General features: G+C 39.5%; 1 protein-coding gene across 2 annotated transcripts in view; it reads right to left on the bottom strand.

Moving 5' to 3' along the window:
* Positions 1-97: 97 nt before the first annotated feature.
* Positions 98-25,827, bottom strand: part of USP44 (ubiquitin specific peptidase 44) — a 44,675-nt gene continuing 18,945 nt past the window's right edge. For both annotated transcript variants that reach the window (XM_036761677.1, XM_036761678.1), the window contains exons 2-6: positions 23,299-24,806; positions 8,721-8,919; positions 6,990-7,098; positions 3,363-3,568; positions 98-2,221 (exon numbers count right to left, since the gene is read on the bottom strand). In XM_036761677.1, coding sequence (XP_036617572.1) covers positions 2,037-2,221; positions 3,363-3,568; positions 6,990-7,098; positions 8,721-8,919; positions 23,299-24,732 — 2,133 coding nt within the window. In that variant the 5' untranslated portion in view covers positions 24,733-24,806 and the 3' untranslated portion in view covers positions 98-2,036. The remainder of the gene's footprint in view (positions 2,222-3,362; positions 3,569-6,989; positions 7,099-8,720; positions 8,920-23,298; positions 24,807-25,827) is intronic.

Raw genomic sequence — 25,827 nt, 5'->3', positions numbered from 1 at the left:
GACACCTGGAAGAGTTTAATCATTTGGTACAACAACTCCTCTTTTTACATGAAGATCGTACTGTTCCCTTCATGAGTAACAAAAATGCAACACTCAATATTGCCCACATTAAGTTTTATTGAGGTATAATTATCTAACAGTTGAGGTAACAACTTGCATAGGTTTTTATGAAACAATTTCAAACCTTAGCATTCAGCTAATACTCAAGTTGTATTTTGGCACAAATCTTTATTTTGTTCAGTGGTAAATTCTCATTACAACAAAGTTGGGTTAAGTATCACCACTGCCCCCAAATCCATTTCTGAATTTGAATTTTCAATGTTGTTTTTCCCCATTTGTGATTAATTTCTGAGAAATGTTGAAGGCATATAACAACATCTTAACAGTGTAGTGGTGGTAGTGGGGAGGGTATCTTGTCTTCCTCCTGTGCTTAAGGCAAGCACTCCCAAAAGAGAGCAACTGTATTGTATGTAAGGTTTAACACTAGGCGAGGTCATACTTTTTGCCGTTCCTCAAGAGGCAGCAAAATTAGAACTTTTGAAAGAAAAACAGGGTATATTAATTTCAAGACAGAAGGAAATTGGCCTACCTGAATTAAGTCATTCATCCTTACTTGCTCATGAAAACAGCCCACCCTCAAAGGGTGGTAAGGAAGGTAGACTTAACTAGGTTAGGCCCCTTAAAACATTATTACCTTTCAAAAAGGGAAGCCATTTAAAAGACAAGGAACTTGCATCATATTAGGGCTTATGCTATTTGAGTAGCATCTCCTACTTGAGAGGCTTGGAGCAAGGGAATAAACTCTATAGTCATTAGGGAAAATGAAAAATGCAGCATGATAATACACCGATTTTCATACACACATACTGAATGGTCATCCTTCAACACAAGCCCTAGGCAACGCCCTCTTTAAAACTTCCCATTCTTAATTCATCTAAAAATACCCTACAGAAGAGGGAGATCGAACCTCTTTCCAAGCAAGAAATGGCTAGGCCCTTTTGAGATTTACAGTTCAAACTATTTAGTCTTATGGTCTCTGCATGATGGTCACTAAATTCACATTTTCTGGTTGCAAGAGCAGTCTGCTCTATTGGAACTTGGACAGATTGATGTTGATAACATCATTTTGTACAAAGAAGATACTAAGTCCTACCCATCATTGTCCTCCTCCTCCTCTATTCTTCCCCATACCCACAATACTAAGCTCACTTGAATATACAAACATTATAAGCTGCCCGTTTTCATTTTGAGTATGCCTAGTAAAGAACAATTTTCCTTTGCTCTAGTATTTCAAAACAAAACATTCCTACACAGGTCTATCAGAACTAGGCCCTGTAGTCATTTTATTGGCTCTGTTTAGAATATAACCAAAAAGAAGCTATTCTTTAAACAAGTTGTAAGAAAAGCCACCAGGGGTGGGGCTTAATTAAGCCAACCACTAATTTATTTGTGATAAGGATTTAATTCTCCTTCAAGTGACTTCAAGGCCAAGAACAGCCTGTTTTTATATCTCCCAGAGTCTTGCACATGGCAGTGCTCAATAACATACCTGGCCTAAAAGAAACCCCCCTTTTTTGGTGAAATGGTCTCTTGATTACCTAAAAGAATTAGCCCTGTAGGAATAGCCTTTAAGAAGGCATGCAATAACAAATATACATAAAATGGTGTAACCAGAATTTTAGTGACAGTCTCATAAAAATCCATGATTTAAAAAGATAGATAAAAAAGAATGAACACCAATCTGAGGTAAACATTAAAAATTTAAAGATTCTTCTCTTAAAAAACAAAACCAAAACCATCTGTATAAGAAAACTCCAGGTACTTTAAAAATGTTTAAAAGTTACCTACTGTCAATATACAAGTGTTAATTTATACCAACTTTGTTTCTGTAAAAAGAATGCTTTGTCTTGCTAGATACAAAATATATAAACATAGTGTACATTGATTCACAAGAGAAAGTACAAAATAAACCCCCTACCTCAGCCGGATTCAAAGCATAGCACCCCAAGCTGCCACAGTCAGTCCCTGTCTTTGGATCAGCTCTGCACATTCAGAGGGCTGGCTTCTTCCCTGGCTGGCTGGGGGTTGGGAGCTGAGAGTCTAGAGTATCCATCCTCTTGAGGAGCTCGCTGGGTATAAAATAAGATGTAGGCTTGGGCCTTACACACTTCTTCCAGAGTGCACATGTTAAGCTTAGAATCATTGCAGTGTACCCAGAATCCTAAAAAGTTAGGGGCATAATTAAAAGTGAGCCACACAGAAAATCCAAAATAGCAACTGTATTTTTATTAGAACTTAACATTTTTTTCTACAAAGAGAGGTTTTTCAGCATGACTAAACACTTGTTCCACTGACACTAAAATTTTGCTTAAGAGTCTCAACTTTGAATAACTTTACTATTCCAATATTTTATCTACCTTTAGTTAAAAAGAAAGTTTGTAGCATCAATAATGAAACATTGATTAGAAGTGATTTTATCTCACACTCTTTATTACACAGGATAGGAATCCTCTAATCAAAGTCTATTCTTTAAACTGAGCTCACCAAGAGCAACTGGCCAACTCTTTTTTTTTTTTTTTTGGGCAGGGCAATTGGGGTTAAGTGACTTGCCCAAGGTCACACAGCTAGTAAATGCGTCAAGTGTCTGAGGCCGAATTTGAACCCCGGTCCTCCTGACTCCAGGGCCAGTGCTCTACTCACTGCGCCACCTAGCCAACTCTTGATAAAACAAGGCACTTTATGGATGATCTAGGGTCTTTTACTCGATGTCATTTGTTTTTTGGAAGCAACAGTAGAATGGGCAAGTTCTAACTTCAAGAAAGCGTCAGGACTCCAAACAGTGACTTCTGCTAGTAACTGAAAACGCTGGGGGATCAGCGTTGCTGACCAGACGATTCAAAGGAATTGGGCCAGCTACTTACTCTCTCCCCATCCTCCTTTCATTTAAGAAAGGGACTAATGCCTGAATCTATTTGCTCCTTTATCTTTTGAAATTTGGCATTCCCATTTCTGGCTTTTAATTACCTAGGTTATTCCTATTATCTTTTAAGTTACAATCTTGGGAAAATCTAAAATGCCAATGTTCCGTGTGAATTACCACTATTTCAAAGGCATGCTGCTTCCTCTTCTGTAAATAAAGGGTTGCTTTGGATTTGATGATCTAAGGTCCAGTCCAGTTCCAACATTTATTCTAATTGCAAGTTCTGATGCTATGTTTTACCTACCATGAGTAACTGCCACAGAAGAATAAGCCAAATTTAGCTTATGAGAGTGCTTTTAGATGTGGACTTTATTTTACCAAATGCTTTCCATGTATTCCCCAAAAAGAGCTCCAAAAAGAAAAACTTGTTTTCAACCCATACCTCCTTCAGAGTTGTAGCAGTATGCAGTATAGTGTCCTGAGCCAAACCCTTTCCCATGATGCATGACAACAGCAGACAGATCATAGATGAAGCAGTCTGGTCTGAGAGACTTTAAAGACTCTCTGTAGCAATAGGGCTCCATGTTCAGAATTTCATCAAAACCAACATGTACTCCTATTTTCTCTCTGTGATTTCGCCCTGACCACCTAGGGGAAAAAGCGAGAAAGAAAACATGCTAAACTCCTTGTTGAAGTCATACCGCACAGAATACTACCCCCATAATAGTCTCATCAGTATCCTACAGTAAGGTCACCACAACATTAATGAACGATTTCCTAGGGCCAGTCAGACAATGATCTAAAGTCATGGATATCAGGACTTTTATTTAGGTCACTGATACCAAGGTTGTCCTCACTTCCCAATTCTTCTTACTCTGCATGGCACTGATTTTGTTCATGAAAACCCTTTTAAATTATGTAAATTCAAAAATGTCTTTTCTGCTCTCTTCCATACCTTGCTGGTTACAAATTCTTCCCCAACCAGATAATCTGCAAGGTCTGATATCCAGTATGGGGAATTGAAATAAATGCAGAAGACCAAAAAAGCTTTCCTCAATAAATCAGTTGTCAAAAGACAGGCACAATTTTCAAAAGGAAATGCATATTTTTATTATAAAACTACTACATGAAAAGATAACTCCAAATCATGACCAAAAAATGCAAATAAGACAAGTGAGATTTTCACTGGCCACCAAGGCAGAAATCATGTTGAAGGGAGGGGGCTGAGAAAAGACAGACACACTAATACGCTACTTACTGCAATGCCCTGGGAAACAACTATGCAAGAAAAATGAGTATCAATTCCTACCCTTTGATCCACCAATCCCACTATTATGTACATGCCCCAAAGAGACAAAAATACAGAAAAGGTTCAATATGTGCCAAAAAGTTCATAGCCACGTAACAAAGTAGGTGGAACAGCTAGATAATCGTGGCATGTAAACGTAATTGAGTATCATTGCACCAAAAGAAATGGGGAGCATAAAGGAAGTCTTAGAATGACCTGATGCAGAAAGGAGAAAGATGATCCAGTACTCCGTAACTTAGATAGTATACGATAAACAACACCAACAAGCAGCTGAACTCAGACTAAAGGCAAAGAGCAATCCTGATTCTAGTGGCAAACTGAGTTGCTTCCATGCCCTGTGAAAGTTGTTGATTTCCTGTCTCTATGTTGGCTGGTTTTACTTAATGGGGGAGAACATTGGGAAATGTCAACAATATAAAAAAAAGGCATCAGTGAATTTCTTTCTAAAGCAAAGTCAGGTTAGCAGACAAGTTATCAGGCAAACCTTCCTCTGACCACAGAGAGGCAGCAAAGCCAAATGCTCCACCCCTTTCTCCAATCTGGATGGGATGAGAAGATCAGGACTCACTGCTCTCTAGGAGCCAGCCTATTTCCTTTCTGCTCTGTGGTCGCCTACCCTCGAACTGTGCTACAGAGTCAGAGGTTCCTGGAACAGACTGTCACACAGCTTCCTGGCCCAGTGCAATGTCCCTTCTGTCCCAATGGGATGCAAGGCCTCACGGTTCTTCTGGGGAGACTGAATTTAGGCCATTACAAGATGCCACATACAGACTAAAAACCTTTATTCTAAGGTGACCTTAGGTGGTCAGTTTATGTCTCTGGGTCCTTAGTTTCTTCATCTGTAAATTGAGGAGGTAAAATAAGGTGACTTCTAAGGTCCCACAGGGTTCTAAATCTCCCCATTTCAACTGGCGAAGAATTTAGAAAGCATACTTATATCGAGAAGACAAAGAAATTACACGAGCACACAGACATCTCCTTTCTAACTTGCATTTAAAACACTATCAAATGAGCCTCTACACTACCCTAAGTCTTACAAGACTTGTATTAGCATGGGAATGGTATTCCAAAAGTAGGAGTTTCTTCTTGGGAAAGAACCAGCAGGGCCCAATCGAAGACAATAGATTTGGGGGAACGGAGCTTTCATTTCTCTTAGGACACAGAGAATTCCTGAAGGTGTGGGGAAACCCTGTAGTGACCTACTCCAGAAGTAGGCCACAGGGTGGGAGCAGGGGACCCTTTCCCTCAAGATCACAGGGTCAACTCCTAAGAACAGGATCAGTTATTCAAATCAGATAAAGTCGGGAGGACAATGACAATTTCCCAGCTAACTCATGGCCATAAATGATGGACTTAGCTGACTGTACCTTGTGCTAATCAAATCATTTAACAGTTCCTTTCGACTATGTTAGGAGACTAAGGAGAGGATACAAGCAAAGTGTAAGAGGGGAAGGGAAAGAAACAAGCATCTACTAAGCACTCACTATGTGCCTGACACTGTGCTAATTAATTATGTCATTTGATCCTCATAAGCCTGGAGGTAGGTGCTATGGATTATCCCCATTTTACAGTTTCCTCAACTTGCCCAGAGTCCTACTAGTGACTCTGTAACTTCCTGAGGCCAGATCTGAACTCAGGTCCTTCCTGACTCCAAGCCCATCACTCCCGGCACTGTGGTGCCACTAGCTACATCTGCCCTCAAAACGATTTACAGTCTAGTTGGAAATGTTGCATACACAAATGAGGCAATGAAAATAAGACAGTATATGATAAAAATATCAAACTGTGCAGCATATATAATAAAGTATAAATGAGAAGAGGGAGAGAGATTGACATCAGCTGCAGTTGCCAGAGAAAGTGACATTCACAAAAATGTTAACAACTTGCGGTTTTTGGCTTGAAGGCTGGGCATGGATAAATGGAAAGGAGCCCACTGGGATAGCATAAATGAGGAATGGGAACGTCAGAGAGTTGGGGAGACACAGAAGCCTGGTTTGACCAAGGCTGGAGAGACACAGCTGGGCTGGATTATTAGTGTGAAAAACATTAGGAGGAAAAAAAGCACTCTTTGACCCTAATGTTAAATTGAGGGGTTAAGATTTAATCTGTTAGATAAAAACGGGACACTACAGGTTTGAGCAGGGCAACCTACAGATGACCACGTCAAGAACAAATTCCCCAAGAATAAACACAATTTATCAGTGTGGGCCAAGCACAATAAATGTGTTAAATTTACTTAATGAGCACAATGGCCAGAGAGTTATCTATATACACATCGGCTGGATTAACCAATGGGTCTAATATTGACATCTGAGTGAAGAACCATAATCTGGTTAACATGGATTATAACAAGCACTCAATCTCAACATGCCAATGACCCTTCAGATGATTTGTGTACAATTCTTTTAAAAAATGTTTTTGAATCTCCATACTTTCCTATTAAAGCAAACCTCTAGTAAGTATCTACTATGCAGAAGGGCCATGCATTAAGGAAAAAAGAGGTAGACTGAGAAAATTCTTTAAAGTATATTTGACTTCTAAAAACCCCACAAACATTTGTTGGGGAGATTTTTTTTCTTTTAACAAAAGCATCTGTGCCATCCCCTGGCAAGACTAACAACGAAGGCTCTAAAACTTTTATAACAGTTCAGTGAAAACTACCATTAAATGAATTAATTCTAAGCAATAAGGCTGATTACATTCAGTAAGTTAAAAATCATTAATGTGCAGAGTTTATAAATAGCTATCTCTGATACAAACCTGAATCGTTTAAGGTGTAGTCTCAGAACCTGAGGCAGCCGACACACCATAAGCTGTTTCTGGGCCTCTGTGAGTATAACTGGTTTTGAAGAAAATTTCCTGCGCTTTGCTTTAATGAAAAAAGTATAACGAAACCCAATTTCAGACTAAGGTAAAGAAAAACTAATTTAAGAAAATTAATAGTTAAAAATCTCATTAAACCTAATAATTTAGGAACTGAGCTAAAATCTAACCTTTTACAACTGTTTAAAAAAAAGGGTGCTCTGAGCAAATGAATGGTGCAAAGAGGAGGATGAATCACTTACCCTACCTATGAGAAATCAGTTTTGATGAGGTCTCCTCCAAATTGAGAGCAACATGTTTCTAAGAGCAAGGGTGTGGAATAGGGGCCACATATGGTCCTCTAGGGTCCTCAAGTGCAACCTTTTGACTGAGTCCAAGAACAAATTGTTTTATTAAGGGGATTTGTTCTGTGAAGTTTGGATTCAATCAAAGGGCCACACTTGAGGACCTAGGGGACCATATGTGGCCTCAAGGCAGCAGGTTCCCCACCCCGTATCTAGGGCCTTGCCAATTTAAAATCATTCTGTACATTCAAGTCCATCACTAGGGTCTGGTAACCCTGGTATTCTTGAAATAAAACTTTCTTCTATAATTCTACTTTTTCAATATGGTACAAAAGACTTTTCCCCTCTTGAGAGGTATCGATTTAGAGTCTCATCACCCCTTCCACTAAAAGGTTCTAGGCTACTTGGGGGAGGAAAAAAAAATTGCCAAACACAAATTTGCCATAAGCCCATGATTTCTTAACTCCTTTATTTTTAGCTTCTCATTAGACCATGTGGGATTAAAAACCTGGATTATTTAAAAAATGGGACCCAAAAATCAAATGATAATTATAGGAATGCCAAAAGTTTCAGTACTTTTGTAGACAATAGCTGATATGGTGTCTTCAATTCAGAAAGATATGTCTAATTAAAAGGAGCTTGGTGGTAAGTACACACCCCCTCCAAGTCAGTATCAAAATTCTTAGAATCATCTTTGCAAGACACGGAAATGAAACACTGTTTTCCATGGAGAAACAGAACCAACCCCAGGCCTATCACCACATAAATATGGGTCAATTTTGTCAAGGGCAACTAAGTAAAATGCTCTCTCAACTGACTGTGTTGCTGGTGAGTAAAGAACACTGCCTGTTGCTTAACAGGAATTCTTGATCTCATTCTTAGGTGGGTCCTCACCATACCCAGAGCCACCCAGCCAGCAGCGGCAGCAGTCAGTAATCCACCACTACAGCACATCCTTTGGGATGGCTCACTATTCTCTCTCTCTCTCTCTCTCACACACACACACACACACACACACACACACACACACACCCCCACACCACCACTGTCCTCTGACAGCCCACCATCCCCATCTCCCCACTCTCGTGCCCCCCAGCCTAAGCTCTCTGTGTTATCAGTCTGAAGAGGTACAGGCAGCACACGGTTAAAGGCTGCAGTTGGGCCATCATGCGGAGTTGGGAATCACACTAAGCTCCCAGTGGTCATCCCAGGGTCCCATGGATTACATGGCGTATTGCTTATCCCAGAAGACCACATTCCCTTGATAAAGATAATCCTTAGAGTAACTGGTGAAACTCTCCCCTTCTCCTTTGCGTTTCTTTGCAATATTGAAACCCCTTCAAGACACAAAACACATCTAAAATTACATACTGTCTTTACTCACTGTTACACTGGTCACACACATAAATTTTTCCTTCTAAAGCTTCGGTTTCTGTGAACTTGGCTAACATTTCGGTAACCAAGCACGGATACTGGGCAGCCATTTCTTTTCCATTACAGTGGTATCTTTCCGGAAATTCCAGTGACAGGTCCCAGAAAGGTTCGACTGTATTTGATTTATTATCACATGCGAGACATGTAACCTGTAAATACAAATATTAAGTTAGTCTCTCCAAGTATTCCAAAGCTCTCTCCTGTTGGTAAAGGTAGCATCTCCATTAAAAGAAATATTTCTTGCTCTAAATCCTATTGATTAGAGAAATGCAAATTAAAACAACTCTGAGGTACCACCTCACATCTATCAAAGTGGCTAAAATGATAAAACAGGAAAATGTTAGATGGAGCCATGTGAGAAAATTGGGACACTAATGCACTGTTGGTAGAGTTGTGAACTGAGCCAACCATTCTAGAGAGCAATTTGGAACTATGTCCAAAGGACTATAAAACTGTGCACACACACCCTTTGATCTAGCAATACAAATATTAGGTCTATATCTCAAAGACGTCCAAAAAAAGGGAAAAGGACCTATTTGTACAAAAATATTTATAGTAGTTCTTTTTGTGGTGACTAAGGACTTGGAAATGAAAGGGATGCCTATCAATTGGGGAACGGAATGGCTAAACGAGCTGTATATGATTGTAATGGAATATTGTTGTGCCATAAGAAATGACAAGAAGGATGATTTTAGAAAATCCTGGAAAGACTTATATGAATTGATGCTGAGTGAAGTGAACAGAACCAGGAGCAATACTGTTTGATGAAGAACTGTGAATAACTTAGCTATTCTCAGCAATGCAATGATCCAAGACAAGTCCAGAGGACTAATGATAAAGCCTACTATCTGCCTCCAGATATGGCTTAAATACAGACTGAAGCATGCTACTTCACTTTCTTTCATTTTTTTTCCTTTTATACAAGTCTTCTTGTACAAAATAACTAATATGGAAATGTTTTACATAATTGCACATGTATAACCCATAACTGCACTGTCTCAGGGCAGGGGGAGGGGGCGAGGAGAGGGAGGGAAAGAGGATGAGAAGAAAGGAGGGAGGGACAGAATTTGGAACTCAAAACTTTAAATAAAAATGTTTTTTAAAAATTAAAAAAAACCTGTATGTACAACAATATTTATAGCAGCTCTTTTTGTGGTGGCAAAGAACTGGAAATCAAGGGGAAGCCCATCAATTGGGGAACAGCTGAACAAGTTGTGGTATATGAATGTAATGGAATACTACTGAGCTATAAGAAATGAGGAACAGACAGACTTCATAATAACCTGGAAAGACTTATATGAACTGATGCTGAGTGAGGGGAACAGAACCAAGAGAACATTATACATGATTATACACACAGTATCTCTGATGACTGACTGACAGACTTGGCTCTTCTCAGCAATACAAGGTTCTAAGACAACTCCAAAAGACTCATGATAGAAAAAGCAATTACATCCAGAGAAAGAATTACAGAGTCTGAGTGCAGGCTGAGGCAAATTATTTGCTCTTTGTTTTTGTTTTGTTTCTTCTTTCTTGTGGTTCATTCCATTGGTTATAGTTCTTCTTTACAACTTGACTACTGTGAAAATATGCTTAGTGTGAAGATATATGTAGAACCTATATCGGCCTGCATGCCATCTTGGGTAGGGAGGGGGGAGGAGAGGCAGAAAATTTGAAACTCAAAAACTTGAACTGAATGTTGTAAACTAAAACCAAAAATAAATAAATTTTTAAAAACTAGAAAAAAATAAACTATACTACTAAAAAAAGAAATATTTGTCTTAAAGATGTTCATAATGGGATATACCAAAAAAGGCACTGGACAAGTTTAATAGAGAAAAAAATTTTTAATGCTTTTCTTCCCTTTAAAATACCTTCCTAAGCCTGAGAGAGTGATGATAATAAGACAGACCATTTTTATTACAAAAAGCTTTTGTACAAGGAAAATAACTGCAGATAAAATAAGAGAAATTTCTCTGTAGGGAAAACATTTTATCCAATTTCAAGAGATTCTAACATCTTAGCTATAGGAGAAACTCATTTAAAAATCTTGCCATTTCTCCTTCCACATCTCAGCTCTTTCTAGCCCTTCCCCCTACTCACATTGTATCACCATGACCTAAGTCTGGGCCTCGAAGACTCTCACTAGTAGGTCAGTGGCCTCCCTGCCAAGCACAGATCTGACCATGTCAGTCCCTACTCAAACTCCAGTGGCTCCCTACCCCCTTCAGGACAACTACACACTCTTCCATTTACCTCTTAAAGTCCTTCAGTCTGGCCTTAATCTCTATTTTCAGCAATGTAGTCTCTCTTCTTCAGACTGAGCACACTTCACCTCCTATTAATGTTCCTTTGAAATGGTCATTCCTCCGTGGCTAGAATTCACTCCTTCTTCATCTCAGAACTGAGTTGCTATCTGTAAACATCACTATATGAAGGCTTTCTTCACCTACTCAACTACTCCTGCATTCAACTCCCTTGTATTCATATATTTTGTTTTTGTTCTTTTTATAACATCTCACACATTTATTTATATGAGGAGGGATTAAGATTATTCATTGTATTTATCTCTAGTGCCTGGCACACAGTAGATGCTTACTAAATGCCTGCTGATTGAGTGAATCAACATACCTGTAAAGTCGAGAGCTATTTCCAATAGGCAAGTGGTTCTAAGATAGGAAAAGCTTTTAGAAGAACTGCAAATTAGCAACTTTCACACAAAAACTGGCTCTAAATTGCTAAGAAGAAGTGAAAACAAGTCTGAGCAGTTACCTCAAACCCTACAAACTGCCAAAGATCACAGAAAAATGGACATCATCATGGTCTGAAGGGTTATGAGAGTGACAGGTGTGTGAGTGTGGTATTGGGCTGTGATTGGGTGTAGGAGTAATCGTACTAGAAGACCATACCTGGTAATGCCACTCTACCCAGGCTAAAACATTCAGAGCAACACTTTCTGTGATAGTCAATAACTGGAAACAAAGTGGGTGCTCAGATACTTGGGATACACAACAGAATATTACTGTGCAGTAAGAAATGATAAATGAAGAATCCAGAGGAACGTGATAGACCTGTACAAACTGACGCCAAGTAAAATCAGCAAAACAGAATATAAACAAATGACAACAATAAAAAGATTGTAAAAAGAAGCCAAATTCTAACTAACTAAACAAACCAGTAACAATAACATAATGTCAAACTTCTGCCCTCAGGAAAGAGAGGAAGGTGTACAAGGGCAGAACATAGCACTGGAGAAAGGACACGGCCACTAGGCCACCTGGGTGGGGCTTCTTCATTGTTTTAATTTGTTACAAGGAAGGGTTCAGAGCTGGGGGGTGGGAGTGGAGAGGAAAGAAAGTTCTATCCAGAAAATTTAAGAACCATAAAAAGCTTCTCTAGAACTGTCAGGCTCCTACTACTATGAAAGGACACAGCAATTCAAAAGGACAATAAAATCTAGAAGATAAAGTATGAAACTTCCCTTTAATGAACTGGTAATTCATTAGCTGTTTACTAAGTCCTTCATATAGAGATAGAGCACTGAAGGGATCTGAAGGGGAGTCTGATCACATAGCACAGAGGAGTATCCATATACTTTCACAGGAAGGGACATCCGGGAGGCTTTTCTCTTGCCAACTCGGATCTCAAAGCCACGGAGGAGGGTGGAGAGGGCTGGAACCATGTGCTGAAGTCATAACACAATGAGATGAATGAGGGAAAGAATAATGTGCATCCTGAGCAGTCCATTAGAATTGAACCACACAGTCCTAAGCGAGAAGAGAGGATTATCTCATTGTACTCAGCCCTGGTCAGACCACACACCAGGAATATCCTGTTCTGTTCTTAGTATCCCATTTTAGGGAGAACATCAATACCTGAAATATGATCAGAAAAAGGATGCCTAGGATGAGGAAGAGGGTCTTGAAACCATTCCATTCAGGGACTAGTTGAAGGACCAGTTAACCAGAAGAATGTTCTCATATGAAAGACTGATTAGACCTAGTTTACTGCTGCTTGGGTGCAGACGAGGTTACAGAGAGTTGTAATTTGGTCCTATGAGAAGGAAAACCTTCCTTCACCATAGCACTCATACTGGGCTGTACTGGGAATGTAATGCCATTAGATAGGTGAGTTTTGGTAGCACAAGCGCTAAGGAATTCTATCTGGTAAGCAATAGAGCTTTTAAAGAATTCTGAGCAGGAGTGACATAATGATTATACGTGCCTGGCACAAGGTCTGGCTGGACCAGCTCTTACAGACTGGCAGCAACAACGGTGACTTCTATTTTGGCAATACCAGTAGGACTCTTAAATAAGGGAAGGACAGAAGATCACATTAAGAGCAAAAACTGACAGAATTCGGCAATTAATTGGATCTGGAAAGCGAAGAAGAGGAGAGAGTCAAAGTTAGTACCAAGATCTCTTTAACAAGGCTGACTAGAATGAAGAAGATAGAGACGGCACTAAACGTAACTAAATCAAAAGAAAGACTCCATTTGTTTTGCTTTGAACAAATTGACTTTTGAGTCAGAAATATAAGCTAGAAATGGTCAGATGAGATAAGAACAAACAATAGAGATCTGGGATTCTGCTCTGGAAGCCATATGACAGAAGGCAGTCTTCAAGAGTGTCAAAGAAGGTTAAACTAACTTTGACAAGCACCCCTTTAACGTCTAGGGCCACAAAGAGGAAGAATCAGCAGAGGAGAGGCAAAAGCAGCAGTCAGAGCTCTTCCAGCTTCAGAGATACCATCATCCTGCTCATTCCCCTATAAGAAAATAACCTCTCAAGGAGCAATGAATGGTCAGCAGTGCCAGGTTTTACAAAAGGACTGAGAAGACTGATCCAAGCATTCTGGAGAGCAATTTGGAACTATGCCCAAAAGGCAATCAAACTGTGCATGCCCTTTGATCCAGTAACACCACTGCAAGAGCTGTATCCCAAAGAGATCATCAAAACGGAATAAAAACCCCACATATACAAAAATATTTATAGCAGCTCTTTTCATGGTAGCAAAGAATTGGAAATTGAGGGGATGCCTCTCAATTGGGAAATGGCTGAACAAGTTGTGGTATATGAATGTAATGGAATACTACTGGGCTATAAGAAATGATGAGCAGGCAGATTTCAGAAAAACCTGGAAAGATTTACATGAACTGATGCTGAGTGAAGTGACCAGAACCAGGAGCACATTGTACACAGTAACAGTAACATTATGTGATGACTTAGCTCTTCGCAGCAATACAATGTTCCAAGACAATTTCAAAAGACTCATGATAGAAAATACTATCCATATCCAAAGCCATTTTCCAGTGCAGATTGAAGCATACTATTTCACTTTTTGGGTTTTTTTCATGATTTTTCCCTTTCGTTCTGTTTCTTCTTTTAGAACATGACCAATGTGGAAATATGTTTAACATGATTGCACATATATTGCCTATATCAGATTGCTTGCTGTCTTAGACAGGAGGGAGGGAGAAAAATTTGGAACTCAAAATCTTATAAAAAAACATTGAAAACTATCTTTACATGTAATTGGAAAAAATAAAATACTATTAAAAAAAAAAGGACTGAGAAGACACCACTAAGCAGTTTGGTAAACCCTCTGAGAAAACAGTTATTCGCAGCTACTAGACAAGCCAACCTCTGTATTTCTGCCCTCCTTTGGAAGCCATGTTTCCTCTTTCTGCTTGAACCACCATATTACTAGTGGATTTAGGGTATAACTGTGAAGTTTTCTTAAATCACTTCCTGCTTCAGAGATGCCTAGTTTTAAATAATTAGTTGATTAACACCTGTTTGGGGAAGCAGAATGAGGGTGTGTCCCTTGTGGTGGATTTTTGGCAAGAGTCATAGGATGGACAGACAAGACTGCTGGAGGAAATATCCTTATCTTCAAGGAGATCACAAATCCACCAGAATATTAGAGTATTTACTGTCATTTCCTCATTTTCAGATTTACTTTGTTTAAATGTTTCTTACCAATACTTAGGCCAAGTTTGCATTCATTTTTCTGTCTCTGAAGCCACATCTTTGTTTTTATTGGTCATAAAAAAGACTCGTATGTTACACATTCCCATAAAATATATCTCATAAATCTGTCCCAAATTTATCTCCCTTCCAAGTTACTTAAAATGGGTTTATTTTCTACAAAGCCTATTAAACTTTTATACTACATTTCAAATAGGGGTATATATTTTCTTATCTTTAAAATAAGTGTGTGATATCATCAGGCATTATTGATAGAGGTCATGACACCAAATCCAAAGTAAGCACATTAAGGATCAGAAGAAACTTAACCTAAGATAAAAACCCATTCTAAATACACCTAAAAACCATCAAGATCACGCTGAATTTTCCACAGGGCCCATGTAAGTTAACACTGTAAGATCCTCAGTGTTTATTCTTTAAGAGGAGACGGAAGCTTAAAATGGAATATATTGGGGACCTGATCCAAAATTATCTAAGCAGTGAAGGTGCCAGGTTAATATGATTACCACTATACTATTTTAATTCACTTTAGAGATACCCATTTCTGAAGCCTTCACCCTCATTCTGCTTCCCCAAACAGGTGTCAATCAACTAATTATTTAAAACTAGGCATCTCTGAAGCAGGAAGTGATTTAAGAAAACTTCACAGTTATACCCTAAATCCACTAGTAATATGGTGGTTCAAGCAGAAAGAGGAAACATGGCTTCCAAAGGAGGGCAGAAAGTTCTTCTGTGCTCAGGGAGTCAGAACAGCAAAGTGAGAGAGATTATCTATGTCTTACATTTACAATGGAAATAGACTCACTGACAGGAAACAATAATTTTTGTGTAGATTACAGTTTTTTTTTTAGCAAAGTCCCAAGGAAACAAAAAAGAACATTTGACCTATAAACAAGTCTGTTACTAAGCTTGAAGTTCACTTTTTCCTCCTATCGAATTCATTTAAAATCAGCTAAAAAAATAATGCCTGCCTTCCATGCCTACATTTCCCCAACAGTGGGGCTGGTATTTCTGCTCTCCTCAATCCTCATACTTGTCTATTCCACTCCATCCCCGCCCTCTCTGGGGATCCCCTCCCTCTCCAGGGATCCCCTCCTTATCCATGGAGTACCTGATAACATTCACTATACCGAGATCTGTGAGCTGTAGAGAAGCAATTAATTTTTTCCAGTGATGCTTAACTGCAGTAGAATGACTTTTTAACACTGGCAGATGCAAAGAGGACCGATATCCAAGCTGCAAATGTTTTTTTACTGCTAATATTTTGTGATACTGGTATTTACTTGAACATTACAATGAAATGATTTCTAGTTCTCCTTTGAAATTGTTACAACAGATTCTGACCTATAAAACAAGAACACACCAAAGTCCAAATGTAGAAATCCTCCATCACAGAAGTCCTAAAAGGAGACACAGCTATCCATAGGCCATGATTGGCTCCAGCTCCCCATGGTCACCTAAAGGCATACAAAGTCCCAGGCATATGGAGTCTGGGCCCGAGTCAACCTAATTTGGTGGATTCATATACTACTCTAATGACCCATTTCCATATGGAAACAAGGGGGAACGTATGCAGGAAAGCTACTTGCCTGTATCCTCCCTGTACATCTTTTTTGGAGTTAAGGCAAAATAAACCTCCTTTTGTTATCTATTCGATAACTTTCAAGTGCCTCTTTCCATCTCAATACCAAACCTGAACCCAGAAGCTCACTTCAGAGCCACCTCAGACACTGGTGTAGTTATGGCAGGTGGGGATGAGATGAGATAGCCTCATGGCTCATGGGTGACCTGGTGAAAGAATGCTACAAATAAAAGGTGGGATGATCGGATGGCAGCACATTGAATGTGTACGCGACAGCAAGAGCCCTCCTGATCCTATATGGGGAATCTTCTCTATGGGACAGGAAGCACACTCTGAACTCAGGCTGAAGGTGTCAGAGGCTACTCAGAAGGTAAAGTGCTCAATATGGGATTCCCTGGTTGTTGGTAATTCTGTATAAGTTGGTCTGCCGGCATAACAGTTCCAAAGTAAATTGGGCCATATTATGAGCAGCTAGCACTCTTGATTTTCAGGGAACAGGAAGGAAAGATAAGGGGAGCTAACAGAGCTCAGAGCTGGTGGCTTCCAAAATGAAGCCGTCTTTCCTGATGGCGGTAACAGGCTAATGGGCCCCAGCCAAAAGCCCACCTATGGTCTCTGACCCAGAGATTCCAGCTGCTGTTGGGATCAGAAGCATGAGCAAGAAGAAGAGACCCTAGCATAGAGATCTGCAACTCTCACCTGCTTAAGAAAGCTCCTGGCTCATTCTCTCACTGTACCTGGGAAAAGGTGACTCCAGGCACTTAGAGAACAAACCTTCTCCACCAAGGAGTGAGAGTGGTTGAGAGAGAAGTTCAAAGAAAAATCTGCTGAGTTACCATAGCAATGACTCTAGAGGGCCTGGTCAGAGTGAAGGCTGAGCAGCTTCTACAGCTGACTTACATGAGCTAAAAAGGGCAGCTCTCTGAGGATGTACTTTTATAAAACCAGATAAATTTATGAGAGTCTCCAAATGAAGAATGTTCCTTGTCCCTTTTTTGGGCATCAAAACTGAGCAGTGGATAGAGCTCTAGAGTCTGAAAGATCTGAGTTCGTATCTGCTCCCCCATGCCCACCCCCACCTACTTAGTAGCTGTGTGACCCTGAGCAAGTGCCTGAGTTCATCTATAAAATGGGGATTATAATAGTGCTACCTCCTGGAGTGGTTGTGAGAGTGTGCTTTGTAAACCATAAACTGCTATATAAGTTATATAATTATATTACATATATAAGTAATGTTAATATATTAAATAACAATTATAAATTATATAAATTCTATTAATAAATTACTGTTATATATTAATGTTATTGAGACATAGGGAGTTATTCATTCACACCTGGCATCACAGAGATGAATTCCAATAGCAATCAATGGGAATCTGTAAGGGAGGGGGTGAAATTCCTAAAGGAAATACATTTGATAGATTGGATGCCCCTCCACTGCCTACCATACCCCATGCCCAGCTTGTCTTAGGGTCAATTAGACCCTTTGTTTTAGGTAGAGCTCCACCTTAATGGTGTCAGATTTTAGCTTTTGCCCAATACTCAACCATACAGGCATGGTCTGATCAACTGGTGAAACCTGACTAAGAAGGTGGGACAGTTATGACTTGGGAAAAGCCTGCTGAAAGTGTGAACAGGCACTCTGTGAAGGGGAAGGGGCCGGGGGGGGGGGGGGGAAGATTTGGAGCCTGTCACCTTGCAAGGTGAGCAATGAGGGAGTTATAGATATGGCTCCCAAAACATGGGGTTAAGAAAGCAACTGATGGCCAGTTCCTGGGGGTGCTAGTGAAAGTGTATAAGAGAAATGGAGTGCAAGTATACTGGGTGGGGGGCCTTTCAGCACCACCAACACCCCTTCAGAGGGCTCTGCCCACCCTGAACAAGTAGTGCAGGTCTCCCTCAACTGGGGCTTCCTTTCCTCTGGGATGAGCAGACAACTCCTTCCCAGAGTTTGGAGGACCAATAGGTAGTAATTGTTGGGAGGCACTTTGCTTTCTAACAGCATGGGGGGAGGTGAAACTGTTGACATGCAATTATGGTAGGTGTAGAGTTACTTGAAGGAAGGGGGACCCAACTTCAGCCAACTTGGTGGTAATTCTGAGTCACTATGGAATGGAGAAAAGAGGGAACAGCCCCTCCAGAGGACTCTGGGGGGCAAAGATTTTGAATCATTCCCCTGATATGGCTCTCTAGGAGGGGAAAGATTTTGGAAGGTGAGTTAGTGGTAGCAAAGAGAAAGCAGTGGCATCAAACTAAATACGAGGGCAGGTTACATTCAAGAAGCTAATGGCTACTTTACTACAGATGACCCTGATTCACGATCAAGAACTGTTCCAAAGGATAGCCATGCTGTGGCCTTGATGTTCCTGTAGCTGCAGCCCCTTGTGTTGGGAGACACCTGTAACTGCTGGAGGTAAAAGCATCCATGCCGCAGCTGGGATGTTCCTGGGGCTGCTAGAGTCCCTCTTCATCCCCTGCATCATGAGATTACCATCCCCCACATGGACCAGACTGCTGAGTTTGGGAAGGAGAGGAGGAAAAGCTTAGATCTCTGCCTTTTGTTCTCATTCTTTCCTCTTTCAGGGAATCCCCTTACGGCAATTCTGAGGGGAGATGGAAAGCTCTGTAATTCCCCCCACTTTTCTCTTTAATATTAGCACCCATGCGAGGAAAACTGAGGGCTCAAACACGTGGTCCGCATGCTTCTCATGTGCCAGAACTAGATTAAAAGATAAATGGGAAATATTTAATCAAATAAAAATAGAAAAAACCATAGATAATATCACATTTTAAAATTAAGTCAATATTGCAGCCCTGGGACCCGTTTGGACAAATTTATGGGCCCTTTTCTACTTACGTTTAACAGAACTGGCCTAGGGCAGTAAAATCTGACATGATTAGTCCAGGGTCACATTGCCAGGATGTACTGGAGGCAGAACTCAAACCCATGTCTTTCGGACCCTGAGGTCCACTTTCAATCCACTAGGCCATCTGGCCTGTCAGAGGACATCTTTATGGATGGAGAAACAATTTCCCCAAAGTTTACTTACAAAATGGAATGAAATCTGATTGTAAAACTAGTCACAACAAAGGGCACAGGCAGCCAATAAGAACAAGATGGCAGCATTAGTGTCAAAGAACACTTCCTATGTAACTAAAACCTTGGCACTACATAGAATCAATCATCCATTATACCTCTATAAAAGGCAGGAAGTGATTACTAAAACTCAAAGGTATATTATGCTCTAAAATTAATTACATATGGAATCTGTAAAAGCAATTTCAAAGAAATATGCCAGAAAAACATATAATGACATAATCACCATGAAGACTGATCATTAATGAGGGGGAGCTTGTGGGGGAAAAGGAGAGAACAAACACAAAACTAAAGTTTTAGTACAGCCTTAAAGCAGTTGAAAAATAAGTTTAATGACTACACATGTATACATCGAATTGCTTGCTTTCTCAATGAGGGGAGTGGGGAGCGAGGAAAGAGAGAATTTGGAACTCAAAGTTTTAAAAATAAATGTTAGAAATTATTTTTACATGTTAACTGGGGGAAAAATAATAAATAAACAAAAAAAGAAAAAAGCTTATTTGGTAATTATCAAAACAATCTGGTACTGGCTAAGAAATAGAGTGGTGGGTCAGTGGAAAAGATTAGGTACAAATTACATTACAGCAAATAACCATAGTAATCTAGTATATGATTAAACCCAAACATCCAGGCAAAGATCCAAACAAAGACTCATTTGACAAAAACTGCTAGGAAAATAGTATGGCAGAAACTAGGTATAGACCAGTATCTAACATGTATACCAAGGTAAGGTCAAAATGGGTCCAAGATAAGGTCAAAATGGTTACATGATTTACACATAAAGGGTGACAGTATAAGTTAAGACAGCATAGAGTAGTTTATGTCAGATTTATGGATAAGGGAAGAATTTAGGATTAAAGAAGATATGGAGAATATTACAAATATAAAATAGATAATTGATTATGTAAAATTAAAAAGTTTTTGCACAAAGAAAACCAATGCAACCAAAATATAAGGAAAGCAGAAAACTGGAGAAAAATATGCAATAAGTATCTCTGATAAAGGCCTCATTTCTCAAATATATGGAGAACTGAGTCAAATTTATAAAAATACAAGGAATTCCCCAATTGATAAAAAGCCAAAGGATATAACAGGCAGTTTTCAAATGAAGAAATCAAAGCTATCTATAGTCACATGAAAAAATGCTCTAAATTACTACTGATCAGAGAAATGCAAATTAGAACAACTCTGAGGTACCACCTTACACCTATCAGAGTAGCTAATATGACAAAAAAAGGGAAATGTTAGATGTTGGAGGCATGTGGGAAAACTAGGATATTAATATATTGTTGGTTTAGCTGTGAACTGATCCAACCATTCTAGAGAGCAATTTGGAACTATGCCCAAAGGACTATAAAACTGTACACACCCATTTCATTAGCAATACCACTTTAGGTCTGTATTCCAAAGACATCCAAAAAAAGGGAAAAGGACCTATTTGTAGAAAAATATTTATAGCAGCTCTTTTTGTGGTGACTAAGAACTGGAAATCAAAGGGCTGCCCAAAAAACTGGGGAATGGCTAAACAAGCTGTAGTGTATGATTGTAATGGAGTATTATCGCGCCATTAGAAATGACAAGCAGGATGATTTCAGAATAACTTCGAAAGACTTACATGAACTGATGCTGAATGAAGTGAACAGAACATGGAGAATGTTGCACATAGTAACAGCAATATTGTTAAACGAAGAACTGTGAATGGCTTAGCTATTCTCAGCAATACAATAATCATCCAAGACAATCCCAAAGGACTAATGATGAACCATAGTATTTACCTCCAGAGAAAGAACTGATATTGATTGAATACACAATGAAGCACATGATATTTTTCACTTTCTTTTTTTTAAAACATATTTCCACATCAATCATGTTGTGAAAGAAGAATCAGAACAAAAGGGGAAAACCACAAGAAAGAAAAAAAAAGAGAGAAAATAGTATTGCTTTGATGTGCACCCAAACTCCATAGTTCTTTCTCTGAATGTGGATATTGTTTTCCTTCATGAATCTTTTGGAGTTGTCTATCACTGTATTGCTGAGAAGAGCTAAGTCGATCATAGCTGATCATTGTACAATGTTGCTCTTACTGTGTACACTGTTCTCCTGGTTCTGCTCACTTCACTCAGCTTCAGTTCATGTAAGTCTTTCCAGGTCTTTCTGAAATACACCTGCTCATTATTTCTTATGGCACAACAGTATTCCATTACATTCACATACCACAACTTGTTCAGCCATTCCAATTGATGAGCATCCCCTCAACTTCCAATTCTTTGCCACCACAAAAAGAGCTGCCATAAACATTTTGCACATGTGGGTCTTTTCCTTTTTTATGATCTCTTCAGGATACAGACCTAGAAGTAGTATTGCTGAATCAAAGGGCATGCATAGTTTGACTGCCCTTTGGGGGAAGTTCCAAATTGCTCTCCGAAATAGCTGGGTCACTTAACAACTCCACCAAAAATACATTAGTATTTCAATTTTCCCACATCTTCTCCAACATTTATCATTTTCCTTTTCTGCCACATTAGTCAATAGGATAGGTGTGCGGTGGTACCACAGAGTTGGTTTAATTTGCATTTCTCTGATCAATGACTTAGAGCATTTTTCCATTACTATAGATAAGATAGTTTTAATTTCTTCATCTGATTTCACTTTTTTCTTTTATTTGAGTCTTCTTTGCACAAGATGACGAATGTGGAAATGTTTCACATAATTGCACATGTATAACCTGTATCTGCTCAGCATTTTGGAGAAGGGGAAAGGATTGAATTTGGAAGTCAAAACTTTAAGTAAAAATGTTTTTTAAAATTGGATTAAAAAAAAGCTGATTTCAAGAAAACAGTGATCCTTATTTCTCCACCAAATCCAAATGCTATTGGAGATCTGTAATTATGAAAAAGGCCTGAATCTTTGCTCCTGACCCCACCCCCAAATACAGAAGAGCAGAGTGATACTTCTGGGGGTATAGAAAGAGGAAACAGGTAAGACAAGAGAAACATTTTCAAGTCTACAGACCAACAGTTCTCTGTCTCAAAGCATTATAGGAGACAGAAAAGGACTTTAAACACCGTCTAATCCAGGCCTGAAATTGGGAATTTAACTGATAAGAGAACTGAGGCAGTGGCCAAGATCACCAAGACCTTCTTTTGCCTCAATATTTAGTTTGACTAGCTGATTTTGTCTAGGTAATAAGCATTTATTAAATGCTTACCCAGGCATTGTGTTAAGTGCTAGAGACACAAAGAAAAACAAAAACAGCCCCTGTCTTCAAAAGGCACTCATGTTCTAATGGACTTAATTCTGTGACCTCTTATGAATTTTATCAATCCTCCCCAACCACCCAAAATTCAAAATTCTACCTCATAATCATCTTCACAATAACTCCCAAGTTCCAAATATTTCCCATTTTTCTTTTTAAAACTGTTAATACTCTGCTACTCTTCCTTCAGAATTATCTTCTCTGATTCTAATTTTTGGTTTAGTCCCCACTCATGGTTTTTCTGTGGTTATTATTGTTTTTAAAGCAACAGCTTAAGTACTGTACCAGTCCCTTGTTTTATCCTCATCTGTGGTAAAACTGGCTATTACAAACTTTGGAAATACTCCAGTAAAGGGGGAAAAATCACCAAAAACAGAGCATCATGAATACTGAAGTAAGAAATAAGTTTCATATTCATTTTAGTCAATTCCTCTGAACACATTTTGAAGCATCTTTTTGAACTAAAATCTTTTTTGCTTAATAGTTCTACAGAGTGAGGATTCAGAGTTCTCTAATTAGGACAGCATATTTAATAATGCTTCCCAAAACACCACCCAAACCGAAAACTTAAAACAACAACACAACAAAAACAACAACTCGTACCTGACTAAGAAGTTGTCCATGAAAGATGGTATTCACCACATTCAAAACCTGTTTGATAAGTTTCTTTTGAGAAGTGGGGATGAGAGCTGGATACCTGGTACCCGTTGTCTCTAGTTCATGCTGTACTTTATCCAAAAGCTCACAGAGGAATTCCTGAGCATCTTGTTGGGCGTAACCACGAAATGCTGGGATTAGCCTCCATACTGAGTGTAACATGGCAAATGGGGACACCAATGCCCATTTTCCAGACCACATAACTTGGAAAAGAGTATGCAGTTCGTGACAAAGAGAAATGTATTTGGAACTTGGCTCCCTGGGCTGAATAAGTTCCATGCTCCTGCTTTTAGATGCCCCACCACTTAAACCTGAAGACAGACTTGGGCGTCTTGACCCAGGAGAGCCTTTATATTTTTCTTGATTTTCTTTTATGTGAAACACAGAATCTGTGACTGGTGGATGTTTACAAGAAGATCTAGTCTTCCCATTAGCAGCTGTAGCCAGCAACTCTTGAGTTTGGTTCAGATCCAATTTTAAAAAACATTGTCGAAAAATAAGTAAGTGACTTAATACCTGCAAAATAGAATTCATATAGCAGGTATTACCCAAATTCCTCAATCCTGTTACCCCAGGAGTCACTGTTGGTCTTCGTTTGACAGGGGAATCACTCACTTTTTTTAATCTTATTTTATGTGAGGTAGACACTTTTTTACCAGTCGCTGGTGATGCAGGGCTCTGAGCAAGTTTCTTTATAGGGAGCATTTCCATAATGCCAGACCTGGCAAGGCCCTGCAAACGTGAACTTTTCCTCGGAGGCATTCTCTCCATTTCTGCCTTAAACTGACGCTTCAGTTCCTGTCGTCTTCTCCTTGCTTCTTCTCTCTTCGCTTCTGCTTCTTCCTGAAGTCTTTCTTCTTCTAATCTCCTTTTCCCAATGGGAGTTTGTTCAAACCAAGATCTAAATACTTTGCCCATTAGCATCCTCCTTCTATGCCAAAGAGCAGTGAACATTTGATCTTCATTTCGAAGGAGAGCTTGGGCACCACCATGGGAAGGGTAAGCGTCATCCCCAGTACCCATAGAGCGTAAAATCCTTCCACTCCGAGTAGTGCAGTTATAATTCTGACTTTTGATTGCGCTCAGTGTACTCCGCAGTAATTTCAAGTCACCGGTTGCATTATCATTAAGAACGTAGTCATCACAAAGATAACAGAAAACATACAACTCATTCACCTCCAATGCTACCGGATGGTTACTGTCCTGAAAGTGCTTGAGTGCGTGTTCTTCAATGTATCTTCCGCATGCCACATGAGAACAGCTAAGGCAAGCCCATACCGAATCTGTAGTATTACAATCCACACAATGCCATTTTTGAGGATTGAGGATGGAATGATCTTGAGCGAGCCGAAGCCGCCCAACATGCTTGCATTTATCCATTGTTAGTATTTATGTAGTCTAGCTGAGAAATACATAATCCGAATGAGTTTTTGTCCATAACTTGAATCTGAAAACTAAACACAAAAGAATATCAGTTGCTAGCACAATTAAAACAAAATTTTTTAAGTACAATGGTAATTTTAGAAGTGCTACTAAGCTTTTCTTTCCTATTTCTGATCTGCTCGTCAAAGTAACAGGTGTAGCTTTTATTTCATTGATCTCTCCCTAGCTACTCTTGTTCCCTGCTGCCTCTTTCAACCATTAAAAAAAGCACCCTTCATTTGGCTGGCCCTATTACTAATAAGTAATGCTTATATGGAAAGAAGCTTTACATACATTAACTCATTTGACCAACTTATTAACTTTCTCTTAAAGCAGTCATCCTCCTCTACTCTCCTCACTTTCTGAAACTTCTAGGGAAAGCCACCCTTTACTTCTCATCTTCAATTCTTTTCCTCTTTACTACTCAATCCTCTGAAATCTGGCTTCCCATCTCACTCAACCAAAATTGCTCTCTCCAAGGTTACCAATAATCTCTTAATTGTCAGATCCACTGGCTTCTTCTCAGTCCTCATCCTTTCTTGACCTCTCTGTAGCAACTGATGGTGTTCATCATGTCCCCTCTTAATTCCTCTTTGGGTTTTCATGACACTACTCTCTACTGCTTCTCCATGTCTCAGCCCATTCCTCAGTCCTGACCCCTCCTGTCCCTCAGTGATTGGACCCCAAAGTTCTATACTGGTTCCTCTTCTCTTTTTGGTGATCTCACCAACTCGTCAGACTCGTCAGTTCAACTGTTATTTCTCTGCATCTAAACATCTAGTTCTGATGTTTCTTCCGAGTTCTACCTCACCAACTGCCCACTGAATATATCCAACTGCAAGTCCCACAGGAATCTCAAACGGAACTCATCATCTACCTCACCACCACCACACATACTGTCCCTTCTTCCCTAATTCTATTAAAAGCACCAAGATCCTTCTTGCCACCTAGGCTCCCACCCTCAGTCATCCTCAGCTCTTCATTCTACCTCATATCCCAATTTCAGCCAGTTGCCAAGTCTCATAAACTCTACATTCCCATCTCTTGCCACTA

This window comes from Trichosurus vulpecula, chromosome 5, assembly GCF_011100635.1.
Source record: "Trichosurus vulpecula isolate mTriVul1 chromosome 5, mTriVul1.pri, whole genome shotgun sequence".
Lineage (NCBI taxonomy): Eukaryota > Metazoa > Chordata > Mammalia > Diprotodontia > Phalangeridae > Trichosurus > Trichosurus vulpecula.
The sequence above is the reverse complement of the archived record's forward strand: the minus strand, read 5'-3'. Positions and strand labels throughout refer to the sequence as shown.